General features: G+C 44.5%; 1 protein-coding gene across 2 annotated transcripts in view; it reads right to left on the bottom strand.

The window, feature by feature from the left end:
- The window catches only part of RIC1 (RIC1 homolog, RAB6A GEF complex partner 1), a 312,556-nt gene that overhangs the window by 148,598 nt on the left and 148,812 nt on the right, over positions 1-15,146 (bottom strand). For both annotated transcript variants that reach the window (XM_029613872.1, XM_029613883.1), the window contains exon 9: positions 11,729-11,873. In XM_029613872.1, coding sequence (XP_029469732.1) covers positions 11,729-11,873 — 145 coding nt within the window. The remainder of the gene's footprint in view (positions 1-11,728; positions 11,874-15,146) is intronic.

Raw genomic sequence — 15,146 nt, 5'->3', positions numbered from 1 at the left:
TCAACAAATAAACTTCCACTCCTTCAGGTGCCCCCCCCACAAGGCTCTGCTCAACTTTTTTTTTAAGAGTGTGTGTCATCTCCTTTCTGGGATAAGCATAGATTTCAAAATCTACGCTGATAATATTCAGTTCATTCCCTATAATACGTCATGGTCCAACACTTTATTCATTGTTTCTCTTGTATTAAATCTGTTAACATTTGGCTATCTCATAACCGCCTAAATCTCAATACTTCTAAAATTGGAATCATGCATTTATCTACAATACCAAACTCACTTCACTGCCTCCCGAGCACTATAACAATTGATGGCTACCCTATTCCCATTAACTCAAAAAGCTTGAAATCTTGGTGTAAAACGGGATACAGAGTTGCCAATGACGCATCATATAACCTCAATAGTCAAATCCTCATTTTTCAAGAGCCTCTCAAACAATTTGTTTAGTTTTCAAGCACTAATTCTTATGGGCCTAGATTACAATGCTTTATATCTAGGTCTACCAGCAAATGTAATTGGTCCTTTGCAGCCAATTCAAAATACAGCTGCACATATGTTGTCTAATTCTAATTGCTGAGAACATACCATACCTATCCTTTGTTCTTTACACTGGCTACCTGTATCTTTGTTCTTTACATTGGCTACCTATATCTTTCCACATCAAGTATATTCCCACCACTAAAATAGCTAGATTAGACCTCACTAGAAAGCATGCTCTCTCAACCACTGGTTCCACTCTCTAGAATGCATTGCTGGACTCTCTCTGCTTAACACTTAATACTGAAGAGTTTAAGAAAAATCTAAACATCTTTTTTAAAAAGCTTTTGACAATACAGGCTAGCATACTTTATGTTAACGGAACTGATTCATTTGTTATGCTGAGATACCTCTATGGAGCCTATTTATAAATGTATTTATGCTTTTTCTCTTTGTATATGCTACTGTTTTAATGTTGTTTTAAACTAATGTTGTAAACCGCCCCAATCAATATTTACTGAAGGGCGAGTAAATAAAAATGTTTAAATAAAAAATATCCCTTCTTCCAGAGCTGTCACTACTCAAGAGCCATGCCCATAAGAAAAAATGAGGTTGTATCGTCCATGACCACTGGCCCCTGAGTCAACAAACCCTTCGATCCTGGAAGATCTGCATACCAGGCCTGTGCGGTTAATATGGCACAACGAGAATGACCCGGTTGCCCTACATTTCTATTCTCCGCAGCAACCTTCCTATGAGGGCCCATAGGGGAAAAACATACAGCAATACCCTCACTGGCCAAGGCTTCACTAAGACTCCTGTTCTCTCCAACTGAAGAAGCGACAGCTTCGTGCTCCAATGGGTCACCATCACATCCACCTGAGGGTACCCCACAATGACGGATCATTCGAGAGGCCTGTAGACCAAGCTCCCTTTCCCCAGGATCCAGCAAATTTCAATTGAGAAAGTTCGCCTGCACATTCTCCTATCTGGTGATATGGGCCACAGACAGTGCTTGAAGATTCTCCTCTGCCCCGGGGAACAGAAATACATCTCTGCTGAGACACTCTGGTTCCTGGCTCTCCCCCTCCCCCTTACGATTCATATATGCCATTATAGTTACAATGTCCAAGAGTACCTGCTTGGCTCTCCCCTGCAGCAGCAGGAGGAAAAAGTGCCAAACGAATGGCCCTGATCTTTAGCCATTTGATGGACCATGAAGCCTCCGCCAGAGTCTAGTGGCCCTGAAACACCTGAATGACAATGAGCCCCCCCACTGGAGAGACTTGCATCCATCACCAGAACCCAGGACAGGGTGATCAGGCTGACCCCCTTCAACAGATGTGAAAGCAGTAACTACCACCAGTGGAGCAACTAACGCATCAATGGACCCAAAAGCAGATGTACCGTGTAGTCCTCAGACTGTACAAACTAGCAAGCTAGCAGGGATGCCTGAAGTGGGCCGCATGTGGGCCCTGGCCCATAGAACCAAATTCAGAGGCACAGCCATCAGACCACATACCTGCAAACAATCCCAAGGATTGGGAACTGGAAAATCCAGCAATCTCTGGACCTGCTGGATTATCTTGGCCATTCTCTCATCTGTGAGAATGCCTGTCCACTAAGAATATCAAAATATGTTCCCAAGAAGTCCAGAGATTGTGTGGGCTGAAGTCTGCTCTTGGTAAAATTGACCACCCAACTCAAGTCTGATAAGACCTGAGCCACCCAGACCCCTGCACTGCTTCCTGATGCAAGGAGGCCCAAATCCATGACTCATTGTGATTCGGTTTTAGCATAACGCCTTCACGCCTGACAGCTGTGGCCACCATGACCTTGATGAATGCTCAGGATGCCATGTGCCAGGTTGAAAAGCATCGGACTGAGCTGAAATGAATCCTGTACAACACAAAACAGCAAATACCTCTGAATCTTTTCCTAAATGGGAATGTGCATACAGACCTGACAAATTGAGAGAGCACAGGTATTCCCCCCCTGTCATACAGCAGCGAGAATTGCACGCAAGGTCTCCATGTGAAAGCGGGGAACCCTCAGATAGCAGTTCACCCGATTGAGATTCAAAATAGGATGGAAAAACCTGTTTTTGAGCACTATGAAATAAATGGAGGCCCTGCCCCGCCCAGGTGTAGGGATGTGCAGAACAGCCCGTAAAAGCTGCAACTTCAACAAAGTCTCATAGACCGCCCTCTGCTTGACCAGAGCTAAGGAGAGACCATGAACGCATCTTGAATGGGCTGTTGAAGATCCAGTACATAACTGAAGTGAAATATCTCCAACACCCACTGATCTGAATTTATGTGGTCCCCTCCCTGCAGACCTCCTGCAGGTGGCCCCCTACAGGATTCAGGAGCAAGTATTCCCCCTTGGATTCTCTTGAGGGAAGTCTGCTGGTCCCCAAGGCGCAACTGGAATCAGTCTTTTTCTTTCTGGAGCCATGAAAGGACTGACCCTGACCCCTTGGAACTGGAAAAGAAGCAGAAAAAAAATTTGCCACCCAGACCTATAATGCCTGGAGGCCTGAAACTGCCCTGCCCCCAACCGGCCCTGTAAAGAGACTGGCCCTTATCTTCAGGAGCTGTTGGGGCCTAGGATCCTCTAGGTTCTTTAGCAGTTGATCCAGATCCTCACCAACAAAGTCGTCTTTCCTTAAAGGACAACTTGTCTAAGCAAGTTTGGGATCAGGAATACACCACCAAATTATGCAACCATGAAAGCCTCACAGTGACAGAGAACTTCAAAGTGAGTGGAACTTCATAGCAAATCGTGAAGAGCATTTGCTAAAAAGATGGTGATGAACTTCATCCCTGTCACTTCCTCGCTTTCTGGGAGCTGTTGTAGCTATTAGAGAAGTGCAAGCACTACCAGAGCAGAACAGATGGAGATCTGTACAGCCATAGCCGAAGAGACAAACAGCTCTTCAAGGAAGGCTCCATCTCGCGATACTGTGGATCCCGCAATGACACCCCACCATTCCACCGGGATTGTAGTGCATCGCGTTACCGCCCTGACCAATGTATCCCACTACTGGCACCTGAAAGTTTCTGCAGTGTAGCCGGAAGGAGATACAGCCTCTGCAGGAGTGGAACACCCTTCAAGGCAGATTCAGGGGCCTCTCACTCCACCAAAATCATCTCATCCATTCAGGATGCAGGGGGAAGGTGATAGAGAACTTCTGTTTCCCCTTAATAATGGGGTCCCTACAGTGGATCCTCTTGCAGTGGAGGCAAGAGAACACCTGCTCTATCAAAAAGGCTCTCTCGTCCCTGTGAAATAAACAGATCACTGAATCATCCCCTGGGTCAAAGGAAATCTCCCACTCCAAGGAGACTGAATTATCGGCATTGCTGAGATCATCCACTCCCAGGTCCTCCCTTAAGGGCCCCAGAGCTTCAATAGCTCTCAAGGGTTTCTTAGGAGGCCCCTGTGGGGGATAAGAGTGGGGGGAGGGGGAGGGAACCCCACCATGCCTTACTCTTAGTGCCCCATAAGACCTCCTCAGGACTCATGAAGGTGCAAAAAGCCTGGAGCAGAAATTAAAATTCTGGAGAAAAATCCCTACGAGTCTCTGATAACAGCACTAAAGAAAAGCCCGCTGGCACAATAGCCGGCATCAGGATAGGCAGCGCATCAGGAGCCCCATAGGCCCCGACTGAGTCTAATTCAAGGTCTGCACACACAGAAACAGGATCCAAGAAGGCCACCATGGCAGAGGTATATGTGACTGACTGTGGGTCTGGGCCCTCCACAAGTGGAGGAGATATCTGAATGATGCATGGTGGTGGTGGGGGGACCAATTTAGCGACACTCACCTGGTATCCTTCTGGTATGCATGCATGCAAAGCACATCAGGCCTTTTCCAGCAGCTGCACGCAACACCCCACAGGCCTTGCACAGCCACATACCAGAGGTCTTCCCCCCTGCGATTTCAAGCCCCCCCACTCCCCAGTCACAATCCACTCACACCCAGGGCCTTCCTAATCGCATTTACCACCCCCTGCCTCAGAATCCCCTCAGTGACTCATTTATCTTGCTGCTCTTCTTTTCTGAAGTGTTTCCTTTGTATTTATTTTTAAACTTTATGGAATGAACAAACAGGCTAAGATAGCCCAAGGCAGAGGCGGCTATAGGAGGAGGTCAGGCATTGGCCTCTTGGTTGCCTTCTTGATCAATCTCCTTGTTAGCTTATGCAATTTGGAGGGATGACATATATCTTCCATGTAATCATTCTGACTTTGCTCCAAGGGACATTCAAGGACTTTACAATTCTTTAATATCCATCTCCAGATCTATGCCTTTCTACAACTTTATGCTAGAGTTCTTTTGACAGTTCCTTGTGTTCATCATTGGTCTCTGCTTTGAAATGTACTCCCAGCAGAGAGAACCAACAAGAACTGCTTAATTTATCTTATAATGTGAATCAATACAATTCAACATAAGTGGGATCAATTCACTTGGTCTGTGCTTTTGAAGGCGATTGGTTACACCAGAAATTAAATTATTTAGGGTTGATACAGAAGTGCAAGGCAATGGATGCTTATCCAACCGAGCTATTGCATGTTTTTATTTCTACTTCATTTTTTAAGAAATTATGGAATATATTTTTCACTTGGCAGCTGAGATACAATGTGTGGATACATGGAACAAACACTATTTTCATTAATTTACTTCCAGGCTACAAGGCAACAAAAGGTAAACATTTTGAAAGGGGGTGCAGACTGTCCATAGCCACTGTATAGCAAATGTTGCTTATCTGTAACAGGTGTTCTCACAGGACAGCAGGATGTTAGTCCTCACATATGGGTGACATCACAGGATGGAGCCCAATCACGGAACACTTTTGTCAGTTTCCAGAACTTTGACTGGCTTCTACTGGGCATGCCCAGCATGGCACCAACCCTGCAGCCAGCAGGGCCCCCCCCCCCCATCAGCCTTGTTTAAAAACTACAGGCAGTGCCAAAAAATAAAATAAGAAAACGTTAAGAACCCAACACAGTGGGGCGGCGGGCGGGTTTCATGAGGACTAACATCCTGCTGTCCTGTTACAAGTAAGCAACATTTGCTTTCTCACAGGATAAGCAGGATGGTAGTCCTCACATATGGGTGAGTACCGAGCTGAGGAAGTCCGAGAATGCACCAAATGTACCCAGGTGTGCAAGGCACTAGAACTGGGGTGGAATTTGGCCGAGGGCATCCTGAACCCTAATGGGCAGGCGGAAGGGTTTTGGTACGTCACGTTGGAAATAGGTTACGAAGGACAGACTGGCCGAAGATGGGATCTTGTCTTCTGGCCCTGTCCAAGCAATAGTGGGCTGTAAAGGTATGGAGGGAACTCCAGGTAGCAGCCCTGCAAATGTCAGGAAGCGGCACCGAGCGTAGGTGAGCTACTGAAGTCCCCATGGCCCTCACAGAGTGTACTTTAACACGGTCTTGAAATGGAATGCCCGCTTGCTGATAGAAAAGGATATGCAGTCCGCCAACCAGGAGGATAGAGTCTGCTTACCCACAGGCTTCCCTAACTTGTTAGGATGGAAAGAGACAATTGAGTGCTTCCCCTGTGGGCAGCTGTACTGTCTAGGTAGAATGCTAGAGCCCGTTTACAGTTAAGGGTATGCTGAGCCTGTTCTCCTGGACTGGAATGGGGCCTAAGAAAGAAGTATAATGGATTGATTGAGATAAAAGTCTGAAACTACCTTAGGCAAGAATTTAGGGTGAGTGCAGAGTACTGCCCAGTCCTGCAGAAGTTTAGTGTAAGGCGGATAGGTAACTAGAGCCTGTAATTCACTAACTCTGTGAGCCGAAGTGATTGCCAGAAGGAAAATCACTTTCCATGTGAGACAGCGAAGGTCACAGGATTGATGAGGCTCAAATGGTGGCTTCATGAGCCGACCCAAAACCAGACTGAGGTCCCAAGAAGGGGCCGGAGGACGCAGTGGAGGCTTGAGATGAAGCAAGCCCTTCAGAAAACGTGTTACAAGGGGTTGTACTGATATGGGAACACCCCCGACACCTTTATGGAAGGCGGCTACCGCACTGACATGCATTCTGATGGAAGAAGTTTTTAGACCTGACTGATAAATGCCAGAGATAGTCCAAAAACTTTGTGGACAGGTAAAGGGGTTAAGGGACTGAGAAGAGCACCATGACGTAAACCTGCTCCATTTGTAAGAGTAAGATTTTCTCGTGGAAGGCTTCCAGGAAGCAATCAAGACACAGGAAACTGGTTCAGAAAGGTTAAGTGGCTGAAGGATTAACCTTTCAACATCCATGCCGTCAGGGACAAGGCGTGAAGGTTGGGATGATGGAGACACCAGTCGTTTTGAGTGATTAGAAGCGGGTCCGTTCCCAAGGGAATGTGCCTGCAGATGGAGAGATCCTGAAGTATTGGAAACCACACTTGGCGCAGCCAGTGGGGTGCTATCAGGATCATGGTTCCCTTGCCCTGACGTAACTTCACGAGTGTCTTCGAGAGAAGTGGAAGTGGAGGGAATGCATATAGGAGACCAATTGCCCATGACAGGGAGAACGCATCTCGTGGCTGATAGTGTTTGCTGCGAATGAGAGAGCAGAAGTTCTCTACTTTACAATTTTGAGGAGACGCAAAGAGATCTGAGGATATCCCCATTGTTGGAAGATGGAGTTCGCTACTGAGGGGTTGAGAGACCAGTCATGCGGTTGAAAGATGCGACTCAGCTTGTCTGCCAACACATTGTCCACTCCCGGCAAGTAGGTGGCCCTGAGGTACATCGAATGGGAGAGAGCTTCCGCCCATATATGTGCAGCTTCCTGACACAGAAGGAAGGAGCCCGTGCCTCCCTGTTTGTTGATGTACCACATGGCCACCTGGTTGTCTGTCTGGATCAGGATAATTTGATTTGAGAGGCGATCCTGAAATGCCCTGAGCGCATATCTGATTGCTCGAAGCTCCAGGAAATTTATTTGGTGTTTGGCTTCCTCTGGAGACCAAGATCCTTATATCTGCAGATTGGCCACATGGGCCCCCCAGCCGAGGCTGGAAGCATCGGTGGTGAGAGTTAATTGAGGGTCTGGAGCCTGAAAGGGTAAGCCTTGGAGGAGATTGATCTGATTTTTCCACCAGGCAAGAGACTGACAGAGTGAGTCGGTTACGTGGACAATGGTCGACAGGGGCTGAATGCTTTGAGTCCATTGTGACCGTAGAGTCCCCTGCATGACTCGCATGGCCAAACGGGCCACTGGTATGACTTGAACTGAGGACGCCATGTGTCCCAGAAGGATGAGAAAGTGGCATGCAGTCGCAGAGTGCTGAGACTGCAGCTGGTGTGCAAGAGACACGAGTGTGAGAGCTCGCTGTCAAGGCAGAAAAGCCTTTGCCTGCAAGGTGTCCAAGTCTGTCCCAATGGAGGGGAGACAGCTGAGGGGGGGATGTGATGGAGGTGTTTGAAATCATGAGGGGTCTAGAATGGGTGGATGTGAATCGGTTATTTACTCTTTCGGATAATAGAAAGACTAGGGGGCACTCCATGAAGTTAGCATGTGGCATATTTAAAACTTATTGGAGAAAGTTCTTTTTTACTCAATGTACAATTAAGCTCTGGAATTTGTTGCCAGAGGATGGGGTTAGTGCAGTTAGTATAGCTGTGTTTAAAAAAAGGATTGGATAAGTTCTTGGAGGAGAAGTCCATTACCTGCTATTAAGTTGACTTAGAAAATAGCCACTGCCATTAGCAATGGTAACATGGAATAGACTTAGTTTTTGGGTATTTGCCAGGTTCTTATGGCCTGGATTGGCCACTGTTGGAAACGGGATGCTGGGCTTGATGGACCCTTGGTCTGACCCAGTATGGCAAGTTCTTATGTTCTTAATGAACGACAAGGTTTGAGATGGGACTAAATAGGATTTGTCGTAGTTTACGAGAAATCCTAATGAAATTAGTGTAAGGTTAGATTGAGGTATGACAGAGCAGCTTGCTGAGTGGGAGTCCTCATTAACCAATCGTCTAGATAGGGGTAGACGTGAAAACTGAGTCCTGAGGAAGGCTGCAACTACTACGAGGCATTTGGTGAAGACTCATGGCACAGAAGCTAGGCCGAATGGAAGCACTTGATTACTGATAGTGCTTGGGGCCCGCACATTTAGTGCAGGTCAAGACATTGTGCTCTCATCCAAGACACATTACACAGACTTTATGGGGGTCTGTGATGGACATGGTGCGATTACAGTCCAGGCACCGATGGAACCCCGACGCCATGGCCATTGAAAAAAATTGAGCCGCAGTACGGTTGACGGCCAGTAGGCCACGAGGGCCAAACTCGACGGTAATCGATGAAGAACGGGTAAAAACGTACCGGAGTACCGCGGCTTGGAAAAGTTAAAGGAGGGACCCCTGTGAGGCAAATTAACTTTTAGTAATTCCGTGAGGAAAATTCCTGTCAGGAATCTCTGCAGAGCTCCTTAACCGCGAGGCTACTGCTGCGCGGAAAAAAGAAGACTGAAGAAGACTGCTGGCTGCAGGGTTAGTGCCATGCTGGGCATGCCCAGTAGGGGCCAGTCAAAGTTCTGGAAACTTTGACAAAAGTGTTCCGTGACTGGGCTCCATCCTGTGATGTCACCCATATGTGAGGACTATCATCCTGCTTGTCCTGTGAGAAATCCCAGCTGCAAGGCCCAGAAGCTTGACTGCATGAAACATAGAAACATAGAAATGACGGCAGAAGAAGACCAAATGGCCCATCCAGTCTGCCCAGCAAGCACATATCCAAGACAGATTTTGTGTTCTTCCTCTTTGGTTTTCCACCATTCCACTTAAAGGAGTATACACATATCCAATCCAACACCTATTAGCCCCCATCCCCAACTCTCATCCAAAACTAGCGAGTCCACTGCTCAAATATCCAGTCATCTTGATCCACTTGTACTTGCCAGACAGTATCCAGTCTTAAATCTGGTTGATTTCTGGAGAGTCATGGCCTGGTGCTATCAATAGGGCTCCCTTATGGCCTGCTGTGTCACTGGCTTTACTCAACCTTGTTCCTACCACTGCCTTCATATCTGGCCCAAGCACATCCAGATTCCATTATGAATGCTTGCATTCACCATCTCCACTGCTAAGTTACTACAAGCTTACAACCTTGTTGCCTTCTTTGATTCTTATAGTCTCATACTTAATTTAATGTACAGGTTCTCTTCCATTTATTACCACCAAGTTTTGTAACACCAATTCAGCCACAAAAAAAAAATGTGAAATTCATTGTCAATCATCCAGTCTTCCTCTGCACATTAATGTTTGTGTTTTAACCATGGCCTCTCCTTGCAGATACTCCATCCTCTCTGGAAGTCTGATGAAGTTGTACTGCTGCTGTAAGGGCTGTAACTGCCAATTCATGCTTGTTACCTCAGGGCAGTTATGATTTAACCATGGCAGCCCAACATAGCCGTATCATAGCTTAAGTCAGTTGCACCTCCACTCTCACCTCTAGGCTGTTTTCCCTTCCAAATTTAATTTGCCCGAGCAAACATTCAAGCCTCCTCATTTCATTTCTTGTACCTATCACCCCTGCACCACCTGTATTATCTCTTTCCTGCCCTTACCATGCACTCTATATTCATTCCAAGCATCTTTCGAATGCGACAAGAACAATTTTTGTGAATGGTAGAGTTGAGAGTTCTCTAAAGAATCGTGTACTTAAAGCTTAAAAATCTTGTGAACTATAGTATTTGTTCTTGAACTATGATAAAATATAGTGCCAAACCTCTCCAAACATGCACAATATTTATTTTTTCCTCCAAGGACAGCCTTCTGATCATTAATTATTCTTTGTACCATTTGGTGCAGGGGTGTCCTCAAGAGCCTAAAAAAAAAGAGCCAGGTTTTCATGCTGTCCACAATAAATATGCATACAATGGAGGCAGTGCATATTCATTGTGAATATTCTGAAAACCAGGCCTGTTTGTAGCTCTTAAAGACCACAGTTGGTCACTCTTGTTTTAGTGCATCACCCCTGCAATGTACCTCCATCCAGCATCTATCCACTGTGTTACCCTCCCGGCATTCATAGATTGCCTTCCTTGTTTTTTGAATCCTCCAAGCCGCTGGCCAGGACACACAGATTTCTATCTGTACCACAGCTTGATGTGACTGAGCCATAAGGCCAATCCCCACTTATAAAATTTTGTTTGCTTCTATACATGGATGAAAAGGATCACAAGCATAAATGAATAGCAACTGAAATCTTATATCTTACATCAGTGTTTACCTGCGAGTAACTCATGGTTTTTGGTTTGGTTTAAGAAATAATTTTCTTTATGTTAGGCATTAACCTTACCAGAGGTGGAAAAATTCCAGGTGCCTTAGAATTCAGTACCTGGTGTTGGCCTGGGTCTGAGAAAAGTCATCACTATCGCTAGAACAGAGCACCCCCTTGTGGCCAAGATGCACAAGAGAGGAGAGGTTAAAGATAGCCACCACCATGTTTCCCCCTAGCCAAGGCCTGACTGCAGCTACATTTCTCTTCAGGCCCTTCTGGCACCTGTGGCACTGGCATCTCATGTCAAATTTTAGGCATCTGAGATTTTTCCAGCCCTATTAGCAACGCAATATTTTGTTATTTAAGTTTTTTTATATACCAACATTCAAGACGATAGTCCCATCATGCAGGTTCACAAGAAACAGGGGTGCAATTAAAATAAACTTTACAATTTGAACAATAGTGCAGAAAAGCAGTTACATGTAACAGGGAAACAATAACTTGGAGTAAGAAGGAAAATGAAGATCAGATAATTATATATATATATAATAACATTATAAGGGGTGGCTATTAATGCTATTACTAGCGAAGTATGTTGATTGAAGGGAGTTAAGTAATGTTGGAGTTAGGAAAGGCCTGCGTGAACAGCCACGTCTTGAGTCTTTTCTTGAATGTTGAGATGCTGGGTTCCATTCTAAGATCCGGGGGAATGGAGTTCCATAAAGTTATGAAGAGCAGAATCCTTTACGGTATTTGTTCTCATGAAGAGTAGCAATATAACAATAAAAACTAATTGGCTAACAAACCAAAGACAAGTAACTCAACTGCTTAGATTATTATTCAGCAACTGATGGGTAAAGAGTTTCTTGAAACAAGATAGCCTGTTTACAAATTGTAAATCTATTGTACTAAACAGTGTACAATTAATACAGAGGCCAGCAATTTTCATAAACTAAAACATAGCCAAGTTACTTATGAGATTCTCCAATATTTGTTCAAGTCTACTCACGCAAAATCTCCTCCCAGAGTACAAATAAGATGAGCGCCAAAGACACTCCACAAAGAAAGGCCTCCACAGTCCCAGGTCACCACGACAACACTGCAATCTGGGGACCATCTTATCAGCTTAACAGCTCCTGTTCTGTTCCAGATATCTGTTAGGATTTTGCAAAAAGAAACAGATAACTGACCTAACAGGTGTTGTATGTATATATTAAAAACAAATAATAAAAAAAATGGAAGAGGTGTGTAGCAAATTCCTTTAGATCTGCAAAAGCTTCTTTTTCATGGCAACAATTTCAAATAAGCACAACCTGTTCAAAAGGCAGTAGATCCCCCAATATGGTCCATGTTTTATCCTACGGCAGCATTGGGTCAGAAAAATCTGAAAGATAGTGTAAACAAAAAACTTTTAAGACAGAACATGCAAAACAAGCTACATACAGCAGAAAATAACTTGCAAACACATTAGTAAATATAAACAGAGTCTTACCATGAACAGCATTAACTCTTGTCCCACAGAAAGCAATCTTAACAACTGTTTAAACTGAACGCTAAACCAGGACAGCTTTATGGCTTGAAAACTCAAACATACCAAAACGGCCATTTGACATAGGATAACCAATCATGGTGTTTATAACAAAACATTACACCACAAATAGGGCTGGAAAAATCTCAGATGCCTACAATTTGACATATGTCAATGCCACTGGTGCTTTTTTTCATTTGAAGGCCCTCTGAGGTGTTTTCTCATTGGGCTGTTTTGTTATGTGATTTTTTTCATGTAAGTTTTCCCCTCTACCCTTGATTGGTTATCCTATGTCATATGACCGTTTTGGCATGTTTCTAACTTTTTTCAAACCATAAAGATGTCCTGGTTTGCCATTCAATTAAAAAAGTTGTTACAATTGCTTTCTGTGGAACAAGAAAGTCTCTGTTTATATTTACTAACATATTTAGAAGTTATTTTCCGCTGTATGAGGTTTGTTTTGCATGTTCTGTCTTAAACGTTTTTTGTTTACACTCTTTAGCAGATTTTTCTGTCCCACCCAATGCTGCCTTAGGGAAAAACACAGACCATGCCAGGGGACCTACTGCCTTTTGAACCATTTGTGTCTATTTGGGATTGCTGCCATTAAAAGTTTTTTTGAAGTTTTTGCTCTGTGCTTGTATTATACGAGGACAGATCTAGAGGAATTTGCTACATACCTTGTTCTTTAATTTATTCTTGAGTGTGTTTTTCTGATTTCTCCATTTTATTATATGCGGTATATTCAAAACAAAAAAAATCTTGTATTCGGCTTTCATAAGCTACCATTCAAGAGTTTGTGAAATTAAAATGATTCTGATGCGCAGTCACCTACAGCCAGCAGAGGGAGCCAACAGGCTATTTAGGGTAGCCTTAAAAAGGGCTGGAAAAAGGAAAGTATAATCACAAGTGCACTACAAAGCAACTAAACAGAGAAATTTCATCTGTACATGGGAACTGAGTTACGCATTTCCCCAACAGTTATCATAACTTAAGGATGCACTAACAAATGGTAAATGTGCTTGAAGAAAATTGAAATCTTTAATTACATGTACTTTGGAACAGGATTGCTCATCTACCATGTACATTTGCATGGTTTCCCTCTGCATCCCTACACATGGTGCTTTAGTGACCATGGCACTCTGTTCTTTATGCAATGCACAATTTTATGGAGAAATGACTGTCTGCTACCTCTTCTCCTCCGAAAAGACGACAGGCATAGAATTTACCATACTGTGACAAGTTTTATTCATAACTTGGGTCAGATGCTGAGGGAAAACCATATACATGTGTTGTGTCTAAAGCACATCTTACATGCATGTGCGTCTCTTCTTTACTCATCATACAGCTGTAAATACATTTGAAACATTTGAAACAGAGGGCAAAGATTCATATTATAGTGATGCTCCCATTACAAATGTCTGCTCTGTTCAGAGAATTAACAGACTTTTCTCCTTAGAAATAGACCCAGGAGGATTGAGATTGGCTCTGCCACAGATGTTTACTATATTGACCAATTCAGTACCACAGCTCACAGTGGGAAAGCTTTACACCTTTCTGTGCTATGAATATGCATGGTGCTAGTTTAAAAGAATGCAAACTCAGTTCTTAAATATATTCTCTCAAATTTTCTTTGCCTTTATATTTTACTTTAGTTTTATCAGTCAATACACCACAAAACACGAATTCAAAAAAGCCATAAAAGCCTATTCACACAAGCCTTCCCTGACCCACAAACATAACCCCCCCCACACACACACACACACACACAACTCCTAGGTGAATCATCACCTCCTCCTACTCCTTCACACTAATAACCCTCTGTCTTTACTGTATTTGTTTTCATTGTTCGTTTATATTTGTTCATTTATTTGTATTTTATCAATTATGTATGTTTTAAACTGTAAACTGCTTAGATCTATTGTCTGAATAGGTGGTATACAAAATTTTTTAAATAAAATAAATAAATGTGTGACAATGCAACAGACATTTTAAGAAAAGTGTTATGTTCACCTTGCAGTTTTCAGAACTACAGAATTTGCAATGATCTACAAAATAGTGTGTGGCCATTCACTGTAGAAAAAAATCCTGTAAACATGTTTGCAGTCATGTAGAAGCAGGGCCGGCAGAAGCATTAGGTGAGCTAGGCCTGGGCCTAGGGCACTGACCATTGGGGGGTCCGCTGCCGCTTATGAGTCATGGCCGTGAGAAGTGGCGGCAAAGGGGAATGGGGATTTGAATCTCCACTCCTCTGCCGCCGCCGCTTGCGAGAGGTAGGCAGGGGTGATTCTATGAGGCAGCCGCTTCAGGCGGCAGAATTTTGCAACAGCAACAAGTGCCCCCGCCTCACCCTAACTCCCCCCCCCTCCCGCCTGCCGTGCCACCCTCCTGACCCCTCCCCCCCCAAGATTCACGGCTCATACCATTGCCCCTATTATGTGATAGGGGCTGGCCATTGGCACCAATAGCCCCTGTCATATGGTAAGTGCTAAAGGCCACCAGCGCCACTTTGGTTAATGTCAGCCGACGGCCCAGGAGCAGCAGATCGCTCCAAGGCTCCCCGCTGGACCATCAGGGGTTTTTGTGAGTCTTGGAGGGTTTATTTTATTTAAATTTGGGGGGGGGGGGGTTGGCGCAGGGTGTGGGCTTTTCTGTACATCCTCAGACTTAATATCGTAGTGATAAGTCGGAGGAACCAAAAGTTAAAAAAGTTAAGAGTGCCAATGGTCAAGTTAGGGAAACAGATGCTCACTTAACGAGCGTCCATTTTCTTAACCCGTGACTGTGTACTGGTTAGGAAAACAGAAACTTGTAAAATTGAGCGTCCACTTTCCTAACCTGAGGACAGCTGACCTCTCCTGGGTGCCTGCTACCAAGGGAGCGCACAATCAACCCTAGC

The sequence above is a fragment of the Rhinatrema bivittatum genome, chromosome 1 (assembly GCF_901001135.1).
Source record: "Rhinatrema bivittatum chromosome 1, aRhiBiv1.1, whole genome shotgun sequence".
NCBI classification, from domain to species: Eukaryota; Metazoa; Chordata; class Amphibia; order Gymnophiona; family Rhinatrematidae; genus Rhinatrema; species Rhinatrema bivittatum.
The sequence above is the reverse complement of the archived record's forward strand: the minus strand, read 5'-3'. Positions and strand labels throughout refer to the sequence as shown.